Source organism: Macrosteles quadrilineatus, unplaced genomic scaffold (assembly GCF_028750875.1).
Source record: "Macrosteles quadrilineatus isolate MER2022 unplaced genomic scaffold, UCM_ALF_1.0 Scaffold_7__1_contigs__length_78375512, whole genome shotgun sequence".
NCBI lineage: Eukaryota > Metazoa > Arthropoda > Insecta > Hemiptera > Cicadellidae > Macrosteles > Macrosteles quadrilineatus.
Genome location: NW_026542600.1, coordinates 76,870,811 through 76,884,355, shown reverse-complemented (window position 1 = coordinate 76,884,355; position 13,545 = coordinate 76,870,811). Strand labels below are relative to the sequence as shown.

General features: G+C 37.4%; 1 protein-coding gene across 1 annotated transcript in view; it reads right to left on the bottom strand.

Moving 5' to 3' along the window:
• Positions 1-13,356: 13,356 nt before the first annotated feature.
• LOC128999092 (tricarboxylate transport protein B, mitochondrial-like) overlaps positions 13,357-13,545 on the bottom strand; it is a 2,640-nt gene continuing 2,451 nt past the window's right edge. The window contains exon 3 of the mRNA XM_054425448.1: positions 13,357-13,459. Coding sequence (XP_054281423.1) covers positions 13,357-13,459 — 103 coding nt within the window. The remainder of the gene's footprint in view (positions 13,460-13,545) is intronic.

The following is a 13,545-nucleotide window of genomic DNA, read 5'->3' as shown; positions in this document are numbered from 1 at the left end:
GTCTGCTAGTCTAGTCTGCCTCCCACTCCCAGTCCCACTCCACTCCCATCGAGTCTCGAGTCCAATCCAATCCCATCCCAATCCCAATCCCTCCTTGCTAGTACTAGCCATCGCCACTAGGTGCGATTTCGCTTTGACGTTCGCAACAGTTCGTCTAATTACCGCTTCGTTTAATTTATTTATCTATATTATTAATTCTATATGGGGCAATAAAAAACTGAACCTTACCCAAACAAATAAACCCAAGATAGATACAAAAAATCACGTTTTTTTCAATTTAAACCAGTGTTAGTATGCTGGAAACGCGTTTTTACTTGAAGTCGAGTGACTTTGTACACAGACAATAGAGTAGTTGTTCAACGATGTTGTTCAACTAGCCTACGAACGAATTGCAAATGTTTTTGTTTTCATGTTGTTGATAGTGTTAATTGTAAAACATGCACAATGAAATAAATTTGCCCGGGCTTATTTTCTCAGAGGTCAGTCAACACTATGGGTTATGATGGTATGTCGGTTCATTGACTTTATAAAGTCAATGGTATAATGTTCTATTCACATCTTGTGCAATAAATCCCTACTAAAAAAGGAAAAGAAAGAGACAATTTGAGTTATTATCTCAACTGTCTGATTATGTAACTAAAGGTAAGCTCATTAGGGCACACGAAGATGTTTTTTAAGGTAGTTAAGTACGTTTACAATGTATTAACTTGTCAGCTTCAACATAAAGGAAACTTTAACACAAAAAGTTTATTTGTAGCCGCGTGTTCCCATTTTGTGGGCACTATTTTTGAGGGGCACGTCGTGAATATTTCTTTTGGGGAAGACACCCATGAATTGCAATTAATTAAATTTGTTTGTGACCTTTTTATTAAAATGTATTGCCACCACTCAGCTAACCGAAAAAGTATCACGTTTTTACGCCTAACATAGGTCTGCGACAGAAATTATTTTATTCAAACATATTTAATGTTTTCATTAATAAGTCGTGTGAAATGACAAATTTTGTACTTACTATCCTTTTTTTGCAATTACTTATTATTTTACCATGTATAGTTTTGAACTAGTCATTTCAGTTGTGTGAAAAAACATCTAAAATCAAGTTCAGTGAATGTGTAGTTTTAAAGAGTTCAAATGGGTTATTCTATGCAAGAAACGAGACATACGTTAAGTTTTTAATCGCATTTCTTTTGTCCCATGGCGGTACTGAAATTCTAATATTTGAAAAGCCGAGAGTCGTGTCTCTTACCTGAGACCGATGATTGGCTTATAACTCTCAATAGTCTCAATTCTCGTTGCCACCTCGTTGTGGCGTTTTTACCCTTAAGGCGGACCAAAATTGCCCAAAATCTACTTTGAGCTACCCTAAAAATTACCCTCAATGTAAATTATTGTGTTAAATGCTATATAACCTCGTTAAAATAATACAAATCTTCAAAAAGGTTGTTAATTATACTTAATAAGGTTTCAATATCAATCAATATATGTACAAATATACTCGATTCTCAAAAACAACACGAAAAAAGTACAAAATGTTCATATTCAGCTCTATGTATATGAAAAATATCAAACCAAGAATTATTAATTATTGTACTTTTAATTGTATTAACCCATTACTACTTTTTTTACAATAATCACTTCATGATACAGTACGGAACTATTAAGGCGTTAATCTATACATACAGTAATTTTTAGACACAATCGGAACTCAATCACATAATTAAATAAATAACAAGAAAGAAGTAATGAATATTTTATTTTATTATAACGTGTTATGGAATCGAACACAATACAATCTAAAACAGATAATTCACAAATACAGTATTGGTACCGATAAGATCAATGATTATGAAAATCATAGCAATCGATTTAAACCGGTTGAGTCGCATATCACGGGTTTGCCATGATATGTAATGTATGTTTTTCCCCAAAATTTGAAGTTTTTCATGTTTCTAGTTAAATTTCTATTGTTATGCTAACTTTTAGTTTTACCCTAAAATTACCCTAAATATACCATTACCCTAATCGTTACCCTAAGACTAGTAAATAACCCAAAAAAGGTACCTAAAAGTGGCAACCCTGGCTAGGTGTCAGTTTCAGTTATTATTATAGCTTATAGTCAGTGGGTGTCGCACACATTGACGTTCGCTACAGGTCGTCTAACTGCTGTGATTGTCTCCAGAGTTGAACATTTTTCACATTTTCTTTTGCAGGAGGTTGAGGTTAAGGTGTAGTCCACTGTCTGTGGTGTACTGGCGTAAATTGGCGTTGTTCTATAAAAGCAAATTATTCATGGTAGTAAGCTTAGAACACGACCTACAGGTTCTTATAAGCAATGGATCAAGATAACATCATTGAGGTATTGCATACAATTTGAGGCGTGAGTCACTGAATCCAAACTTCAATGACTAATGAAATTTTTGTGACAGTAATGAATTTAAAATATCTTTATTCATAGTACCTATACAACATTGAATGATGTCATAGTGTAATAAAACTACACTATGATAAAACTAAAGAGTTAGGTCTATATTTTACAAGCTTCTCTTTAAAAAAATGTTTATATAATTATAGCTAACGAAGTTTTGCAAAACAGTTTCAACCTTTCTTCTCAAGCTAAATCAAGCCAATTATCTTTCAGTTCCACAGGACAGTGAAATTTTGCACCTGCAGAAGATGATTTTTTGTTATAGATTTGAAGCATGTGAAAATAAGTAGGTCTAGTAATTTATTTTCTATTTCTGGTGGAAATGTGTGATCGTCTGGGAACTACATTTTCGGCAAGGAAATGTTTTGTTTTCCTAATACATGTGGAACTGAACCCTAGTGCTGCTTCTCCGTATAGTATCCCCTACTATTTTGAATATGGTTTTCCATTCGGTTCTTTATTCTCAATTAAATAGTGTATGTTGAGTAAAAGAAGTTATTTACAATAGCATGACTTAATTGACAGTTATCATAACTATTGTTATAATCTCTATGTGTGATTTCTGTGGGTATATTCTGGGTTTGCGCTTTACCCAAAGATCAAGTGATCAAGTGATCAAGGGGTAGTTTAGCGAGAGGTGATCACCCCCGCCCCCACTACGCAGCGCACTTGTCTTGTTACAACGCTATGACGTAGTACGCACTACGCACTGCGCACTACTCAGCCCCCACTACGCAGCGCACTTGTCTTGTTACAACGCTATGACGTAGTACGCACTACGCACTGCGCACTACTCAGCCCCCACTACGCAGCGCACTTGTCTTGTTACAACGCTATGACGCAGTACGCACTACGCACTGCGCACTACTCAGCCCCCACTACGCAGCGCACTTATCTTGTTACAACGCTATGACGCAGTACGCACTACGCACTACGCACTGCGCACTACTCAGCCCCCACTACGCAGCGCACTTGTCTTGTCACTACGCTATGACGCAGTACGCACTACGCACTGCGCACTACTCAGCCCCCACTACGCAGCGCACTTGTTTTGTCACTACGCTATGACGCAGTACGCACTACGCACTGCGCACTACTCAGCTCCCACTACGCAGCGCACTTATCTTGTTACAACGCTATGACGCAGTACGCACTACGCACTACGCACTGCGCACTACTCAGCCCCCACTACGCAGCGCACTTGTCTTGTCACTACGCTATGACGCAGTACGCACTACGCACTGCGCACTACTCAGCCCCCACTACGCAGCGCACTTGTCTTGTCACTACGCTATGACGCAGTACGCACTACGCACTGCGCACTACTCAGCCCCCACTACGCAGCGCACTTGTCTTGTCACTACGCTATGACGCAGTACGCACTACGCAGTACGCACTACGTACTACGCACTAAACACTTGATCTTTGGAAATGCAAGGACCATGGCTCGCTTTAAAATAGCTTTTCCGTCTTTCCCTTTCCGACTCATTGTGTACTCTATCATTTCTCCCCAACATTCCTGACGGAATGTTTTAAACTCTTTACCAGAGTTAAATTTGCATTACCGACTTCCCGATCAGCCTCAATGATGTGGCATAACAGTTGAAAAACTATATACCCCCGCCGCAGCAAACCTGCCGACTAAGCGAATTTCCATTTGTCTGAATTGATTTTCAGTTAAATATATTTTAATAATATTAGGTTTCACGAGTACCTAGGTTTGCTGCTACAAGGAAACTAATAAAGTGTGTTTTTGTGTAATATATTGATAGCTTAGTACAAAATAAATAAATTTGCCAAATTTCTTCAAAATATATTCATAAACAAGCAAACTACAACATTTGACAATATTCTCCATAAGAATAACATGGGAATTTTAAATTTACAATTTTTTTAATTTTCTCCGTTATTAATAATCGAACAAAAATACTTTTATGTACTAAATTATTTGTTTTTTTTAAGCTCTTTAAAAAGGTCTAAAGAGAAATTGGGAAATTTTGTGTTTTGAGGGTCAAAAGTGAGAAAAACCAATTTTTACCCCATAAAACCCCCTGTAAAGCCCCGTTTCCATGGTCCGATCGTGCTGGTTCGCGAACTCATTCAAGTTTATCCCGCTTTACACCTTTAAACCAAATTTAATCAAAATCGGACAAAAATTACTCAAGTTATCGCGTTCACGGACGTATATATATATATATAAGTCTATATATATTTATATACATATATAAAAATTTGAACTAATAGTGTTTTTGGCCTCTGGGGACATCAAAATGAAAAAGTTAATCGGTCCCGGGTCTAGGTCTTACCGTGCCACCTACGGTAATAGCTACTTCCCTATAGGGAAATTCGCTAAAAGGAAAAATTTTATTTTCTCATAAAACCACTGCGACCTGGAGTTATTGGTATGATGTGGTTTCCTGGGAATAGAATGTTGGAACGTTGCTGAAGTTTCCGGTGCAGGTGCATCCCTATTCCCACGGGAATCGCACGATTATGTTTTACCGGCTTACCATCACTTCCTGATTTAATCCGAATAGTTCCATTTGTGTGAGTAAACTATTATCTATTTCCTAATATTTGTTATTGAGTATTTGACTCATCAGATTTATGATTTATCCATACATTTAGCACGAGTTTGTCATTGTTGGTTCTAACAAATATCTCAGAAGGATGTTAAGTTCTAATGTTTATAAAAAGTGATATTTATAAAAATGACCAGTAGTTTGGACGCTTATAATAAATATTACTTTATATCGTTGATGCACTAACATGTGCATGCACTACTTTTCTGTTTACGACTACAAACGCCTGTTCCAAGTTCCAAGTCGTATGTTGCCTGTTTGGATTTTATTACATTTCTTATCAGAATTATTATCGAATGTTCAAAAATATCTTATTTCAACTACTTTTATATAGAGCTCATAGTTTTGATATATTGCATTTTGCTATGCTCCATTGGGTACAGTATTCATGCAAATGGACTAGAAATATCGAATGCACAAATATGCGCTTAGAGCAAAGGATCAAAAATATCGTGAGACACTGAACAAGCAATTGTATGGATTGTTGAAGTTACCGGCAAAGCGATTGTCCCGACTATTAATTCGTTAGATTACCGCGATTGACACTTCTGCTCAGGTCGAGAAGCAATTTCATGGAACAAATACTCAATTAAAAGTGATAAAGCGCCTGTTTTAAGGCCGCTGTTTGTAAATTTGTCTGTTTAATTGGCCCATTAAGCGTAGTCAATGGTTAATGAATCTGGCGCAGCGGCGCGGTGCTCAACTGGCCGTGAAATGCGAGTGTTGCTATTTGTGGCTTCATAGCAGCAGTCAGCGCCGCCCTCCCTCTGTGGTACTTATCCATCACCATGATACTTGTTACAACCCTGCAGCATCACCGACTATCAGTCTATTACAACCCTGTAGCATAACCGACTATCAGTATACTACAACCCTGTAGCATCACCACCTATCAGTCTACTACAACCCTGTAGCATCACCGACTATCAGTCTACTACAGTACAACCCTGCTGCTGCACCGACTCTCAGTCTACTACGACCCTGCAGCAACACCGACTATCAGTATACTACAGCCCTGCAGCATCATCGACTATCAGTATACTACAGCCCTGCAGCATCATCGACTATCAGTCTACTACAACCCTGAAGCAACACTGACTATCAGTATACTACAGCCCTGCAGCATCACCGACTATCAGTCTACTACAACCCTGAAGCATCACCGACTATCAGTCTACTACGACCCTGCAGCAACACCGACTATCAGTCTACTACAACCCTGAAGCATCACCGACTATCAGTATACTACAACCCTGCAGCATCACCGACTATCAGTATACTACAGCCCTGCAGCATCACCGACTATCAGTATACTACAGCCCTGCAGCATCACCGACTATCAGTATACTACAGCCCTGCAGCATCATCGACTATCAGTCTACTACAACCCTGAAGCAACACTGACTATCAGTATACTACAGCCCTGCAGCATCACCGACTATCAGTCTACTACAACCCTGAAGCATCACCGACTATCAGTCTACTACGACCCTGCAGCAACACCGACTATCAGTCTACTACAACCCTGAAGCATCACCGACTATCAGTATACTACAACCCTGCAGCATCACCGACTATCAGTATACTACAGCCCTGCAGCATCATCGACTATCAGTATACTACAACCCTGCAGCAACACCGACTATCAGTATACTACAGCCCTGCAGCATCACCGACTATCAGTATACTACAGCCCTGCAGCAACACCGACTATCAGTATACTACAGCCCTGCAGCATCACCGACTATCAGTCTACTACAACCCTGAAGCAACACCGACTATCAGTCTACTACAACCCTGAAGCATCACCACCTATCAGTCTACTACAACCCTGAAGCAACACCGACTATCAGTCTACTACAGTACAACCCTGCTGCTGCACCGACTCTCAGTCTACTACGACCCTGCAGCAACACCGACTATCAGTATACTACAGCCCTGCAGCATCACCGACTATCAGTATACTACAGCCCTGCAGCATCACCGACTATCAGTCTACTACAACCCTGAAGCAACACCGACTATCAGTATACTACGACCCTGCAGCATCACCGACTATCAGTCTACTACAACCCTGTACCATCACACCCTATCAGTCTACTACAACCCTGTACCATCACTGACTATCAGTCTGCTACAACCCTGTAGCATCACCGAATATCAGTCTACTACAACCCTGTAGCATCACACCCTATCAGTCTACTACAACCCTGTACCATCACTGACTATCAGTCTGCTACAACCCTGTACCATCACCGAATATCAGTCTACTACAACCCTGTAGCATCACACCCTATCAGTCTACTACAACCCTGTACCATCACCGACTATCAGTCTACTACAACCCTGTACCATCACCGACTATCAGTCTACTACAACCCTGCAGCATCACCACCTATCAGTCTACTACAACCCTGTAGCATCACCACCTATCAGTCTACTACAACCCTGTAGCATCACCGACTACCAGTCTACTACAACCCTGTAGCATCACCGACTACCAGTCTACTACAACCCTGTAGCATCACCGACTATCAGTCTATTACAACCCTGTACCATCACACCCTACCAGTCTACTACAACCCTGTAGCATCACCGACTACCAGTCTACTACAACCCTGTAGCATCACCGACTATCAGTCTATTACAACCCTGTACCATCACACCCTACCAGTCTACTACAACCCTGTAGCATCACCGACTACCAGTCTACTACAACCCTGTAGCATCACCGACTATCAGTCTATTACAACCCTGTACCATAACACCCTACCAGTCTACTACAACCCTGTAGCATCACCGACTACCAGTCTACTACAAGCCTAGCCTGTACCATCACACCCTATCAGTCTACTACAACCCTGTAGTATCAATGACTACCAGTCTACTACAACCCTGTAGTATCAATGACTACCAGTCTACTACAACCCTGTAGCATCACCACCTATCAGTCCACTACAAACCATTGAACAGTCTACAAATCACGTTTGCGACTCCCTCTTACCGATCGAGAGGAAGAGGGCGGCAAACCCGCTTTGCTCAATAGTTTTAGAGGTTTCCATTTATTTCGAAACTGACTAATCTTGTTCAAATCTGTGTTCTGTGTCACCAAACCGTGACGTTTGACTTCTCCCCAATTAGTGATTGTGGACTGGAGGGAGAGAGAGGTGTCTGCGGCACTTCAGAACTATAATACGCGTGTAATTGGTAGCCAGATGTCCAGGACCCCCCTCCCTCCCGCTCTGTGGTAAACTCCGTCTGTCAGTTAAAGCCACTAGATACTAAACTCCTCTAAAACTTTACATGATTTGATTCATATGTATTAAACAAGACTCTCCACCACAGCAAAACTACAGACTAAGCAAATTTCCATTTCCTTTATTGAACTTTCACGAAAATATTTACTTAAGCATGTTAAATTTAGTGAGCGAGCTCTTACACTACACTTCTGCATACTCCTATAAAAAGTGTGTTAATAGTTTATATCTTATAATAAAATCTATCTTAAGTATTCATCAAAACAGTGTCCAAACAATTGCTTGCAATCCTAGTTTGTATATCGTAGTAACAAATTTAACATCCAGTCACAACACTTTAAATTGCACACACGTGTTAATATTTGCTAAGAAATATCAACGTTTCTCATAAACAGATTCTAAGAATATTAATATTCCCCTCCAATAACAGACGAGATCGATCAAGGTATGAATTGAACTGCAACATAACATGTTTTTGCAAACAGTTTTTGCCTAAAAATCCATTCATTATCAATAAGTAAGATTGTTATAATAGTCGACCTTATGGAAGAAACAAATTAACATTGAGTATTGCACTCTAAACAGTATAAACGCTAAACCATACATTATCACAATTATCAAAGAATTATGATATGTAGAATTATGATATGTATTTATATGCTACATTAAAAACCTCCCAAATGCATTGACTGAGTCAGCCAGTATATTAAGTATATATGCTGATGATATAAATCTTAAAACTTCGGGTAGTTCAATTACTGATATTAAAAATTCTACTGAATTGGAGCTCAAAAATATTGAACAATTCTTAACAAACAACAATTTAACACTTAATACAAACAAGACGAATTTTGTTCTCTTTCATACAAATAAGATAAAAAAAGATCAAACCCCTAAAATCAATCTAAATAATAAGCCGATCAATCAAGTGAAATCAACTAAATTTTTAGGCTTGATAATTGATGAACATCTAAATTGGAATGAACATATTACATATTTGGTTGGTAAAATTAATTCAGGCTTGTTTGTTTTGAGATCAATGGCTTATCTCTGTGATAAAGCTGTGTTAAAATTGATATACCACTCGCTTATAGAATGTCATATTGGCTACGGAATCGAAATTTATGGTGGGACAGCACAAAAAAATTTGAAAAAGGTTTTAAAACTACAAAAACAGGCCATTAGAGTTATTGAAAAATTTAAGAACAAGAAGTCGGTGAAAAAGTACTTTAAAGAAATGAAAATTTTTACAGTGTACGGTTTGTATATTTTTAAAACTATTCGGCATGTTTATAAAGATAAAAACACTGAAGTATCCCATAAATACAAAACAAGGTGGAAAAATCTTACTGTAAAAAGTCATCATCGTCTGAAACTTTCAAAAATGAAGCCTTCGTATATTGGCAATTTATTCATAAGAAGTTTGCCTGCCTTAATAAAAAAAGATCAAAACAAACCCAATTTTTTGAAAAAGCTAAAATCATTCTTAATTAATCTGGCTCCCTATAGTATAGATGAGTTTATAAATCAAAAATGAATTAGCTGTCCATTCTAAAATAATTGTCAAATTTATGGTTAAGCCATTTAGATTAAGTTTTATAACTTATGTTGTATGCTTTGACACTATTCATGTATATAAAATGTATAAAGTGAATAAAGATAATTTGATTTGATTTGATTTGATGATGTGAAACATCAACTAACTCCAAGTGAGCGTCAAGTATTCTTCTCCAATAGTCGACTGTGAAAGTGTAAATCGGGCTTACAACATCGAAAGTGTAAACAAGTGAACGCAGCAGAAGTCCCCCAGAAGGGGAGGGGGTACAAAATACAACAGTAAGTGCTGGGGTAAATAGATAATATTATGTATCTGTGTGCGCGGTGCGGAGTGGCGGCGGGGGGCCTTTCCCTTCTCTGTTGCTCTGCTCGGGTTATTTCAGTTGACCACGCCCCCTCTGCTAATGTACCCTCACTCGTACTTCGTACTTGACGTCGCTTTCTAAGGAAAATCCCCCCCCCCCCCCCCCCCCCCGAGAAATGTACATGGAGTAATGTCAACGTACACACACAGTAATACACATGACCTATTGCACGCTATGCACACCACATTAGTACGCGTCATGTCTTCGGAATTATCTTTTCAAATATTTGTAGGTCGATTATAAATTAGCACAGATAGGTAATCACCCTTGATGAGATGAGAGCCGTTGAGTACGGAGATGAAAGATAAATATGCCTATTGAATATTGTATTAAAATAATATATTGTGGGCTAGAAAATAAGTTATAGAAGGCTCGTGCCTTAAATTTTCTACTCGTGTCGTAAAGACTATTTACGCGAGTTGCGTACACTACTTTACCTACGACCGTTTTTTAATTACTAACAATATTCTGGTTTTTAATTACTAACAGTCACTACTCATAACTAGGTAGGGTACGTTTTCGTTTAATGTCATTGCCACTGAAAGTGATGCAACGACTTATTGTATAATCAGCTGATTTCATGTAATTACGTGTTTGTAAAACATCGTTAAATAATACGTTACTTTTTTCAAGGAATAGGTTCTGCTAGCAGCATTCTTACCATTAAATATCAGGTATAATTAGGGAAATATTGCATATTTTTTTGGACAACTCAATAATATAGTGAAACAGTTATGATTTACAGTTATTTATAAATGTAACCTTATTTTGTTTTGTCAATTTAATGAATTGCTATTGCTAGTATGTAATGTCATACCTTTGTTTCGATTTTTGTGGCAAAATATTAGCACAAACAGTTTGTGCTCTCATTTCCATCTCGTCAACTTCACATTCACTGACTAACATTTTTAAATCAGTTCAATCTACCTTCCTTTAACTTCCACCAACTTAGGTTAAAAATACGCGAGTTGGATCAACAATTAAAATTTTCAACTGATCAGCTGATCAGCTGATTAGTTGACGTTCGAAACATTACAATTTTACTTCTTTTCTCTAAATCCTTGAAGCTCATTGGTCCGTTACCCGTGTTGTTATGAGAAAAACTATGCTGTTATGAAATGAAACTATGCTGTTATGAGAGTAAACAGCTGTTAAGTGAAACTTTTCAATTCTAAGAAATGAACTGAAATGGATACTTTAAAAAACGGTCGTAGGTAAACGAAATTTCAGCACGCAAAGAATAACCAAATGTCTATGTTTACGATACAACAATTATCTTATCACAATAATCGTCAAAGTAAACGATAATCAAAATGTATTCAATAATTGTATTAATGGCACTGCATTAAGTTTTTGTTTCGTTTAACCATTTCAACAAAATGGTTTAAATATTTCTTCCATTTATAGTGTTGACCAAGTCTTAAAAAAATATACTGTTTTTGTTAAAAACTGTTGCATGTTACATACGAATAGCGCATAGCTTGTATGAAACACTCAACTCAAAGCACACAAAAAAATAATCTAAAGCCTAGAAACTAAGTTTAGCTCTTGTTGAGAAACCACCATATCCCTTATATTTATAAGACAGCACGAGGGCTATTCTCTTCTAAATAATATGGCGAGTTTGTACAATATTAAGTATATATTAATTTACTAACAATATTTTTGTTTTTTTGTCTATCTCTAAGAAACATGTTTTGAATTTTAAAATAACAACGGTTACTCAATTAATGCCGTAGCTACGTTGATTTTATTTGGCTTCTTGTTGGAATTAATACAATTTTTGTTTTCAAAATTTTCCCCCATCGATGGTTTGTTTTAGATAGGTGGTTTATTCTTATAGTGGTTAACTCAAAGTAAACTAAAGTAATCAAAGTAATCTGAGACCAACTATTGTGATTAGCTGAAGAATATATACCTGAATACTCTGTGACAAAGAAATTATCCATTCCATACGATAAAAATCAACATTTGTTAAAGACTAAATCGCATTTCCAGCTTAAGCCAAGTTGACCCAGTTAGGTTTACCGTTCAAAATGTTTATGTACAGTTCAATCCCAAAACCATTTATCTATGTTACATGGCTAAACCTCTTCTAGCTGCCATAATCTAAAACCCCTCTCACTTCACTACACAATATTAAATACTATCTAGCCTTTTAGGTATCAATTATGGTTTTTAAAAATGTAAAGCAGACTCCTAGGTTTATTGGGTTTGCATCAATGAACACCAATACATTGTTAATACTATCAACTTTGGTTGGGATTTTAAGTAAAACAATCAAAATCTAAACAAGAAATCAATCAATGTTACATATAAATTATTAGGATCGTTCATCGTAATTTGTTGGTCTGCTAAACAAGTACAAACTAAACAACAACAACAAACAACAACAAAACGAACAACAATAAACAAGTACTAAACAAGTAGTAAGGATGCTTCGAAATGGGAATGCCTTCTGTGCCAGTTTTGACATCTTCACAGACAGCCAAAAAACAATCCGGAAGAGGGTACTGACTGACTTCCACCGCTCATCATAGTTACCACCCAAAATCACTCTTAAATCTTTGTTTCACTCCAATGTATTTTTCTCCCTTTTTACAAATCTTGTTATCTTTGTTGTTTTTTGAAACTCAAATATTTATTGTTATTGTTGAAACTCACATATGTATATTGTTTGTCGTTCATTTATATTTTCACTTACTATTCTTGTTTCTTGTTCATGTTCATTGGTTGTTATTTAAAGTTTTGATTTGTGTATTTCTATTTAGTATGGTTTTACCTGATGTAAATTACCTAATTTATTTTGATTTGTACTGCTCAAATTGCTTTCACTTTACAGCATGTCATTTTGAAAAAAATCACTTTTGTATGTAATGTTTAAGTTAGATTAAGTCATCTTGTATACCATATTGTAAATTGGTTCTTGACCGTTGGAAGGTAAAATAAATAAATAAACAAATGATGGACGATGGACTGTTTTAAGTCTCAAAGACAAAACTAGTTCTAAGATCAATCACGTAGTCAACGCTTCACGCCTAGCCTCTGCTTGGCCAGCTCCAAGGTTTGCAAGCGGGTCGGCGGGCTCAGCACATTAGCGACAACAATAACATAATCGCACCACATTAATAATAATAATTGTTAATAACCGCAGCACAGGGATACGTTATTTATGTGTAGAGGGGGGAATACAAAGGTTTGCTCCAGAGGGCGTGGTTGTGCCATTCTACTCCATCTGTGCAACTCTGTGACTCCACTGGTTCTGGGAGAGTCCTGGTAGCAAAACAGAAACTCACAGCATCGTAATTGTAAAGTAACTAAGTAGATAAATTAGCGAGCTGAGCAAGTTGAAAAGGCAT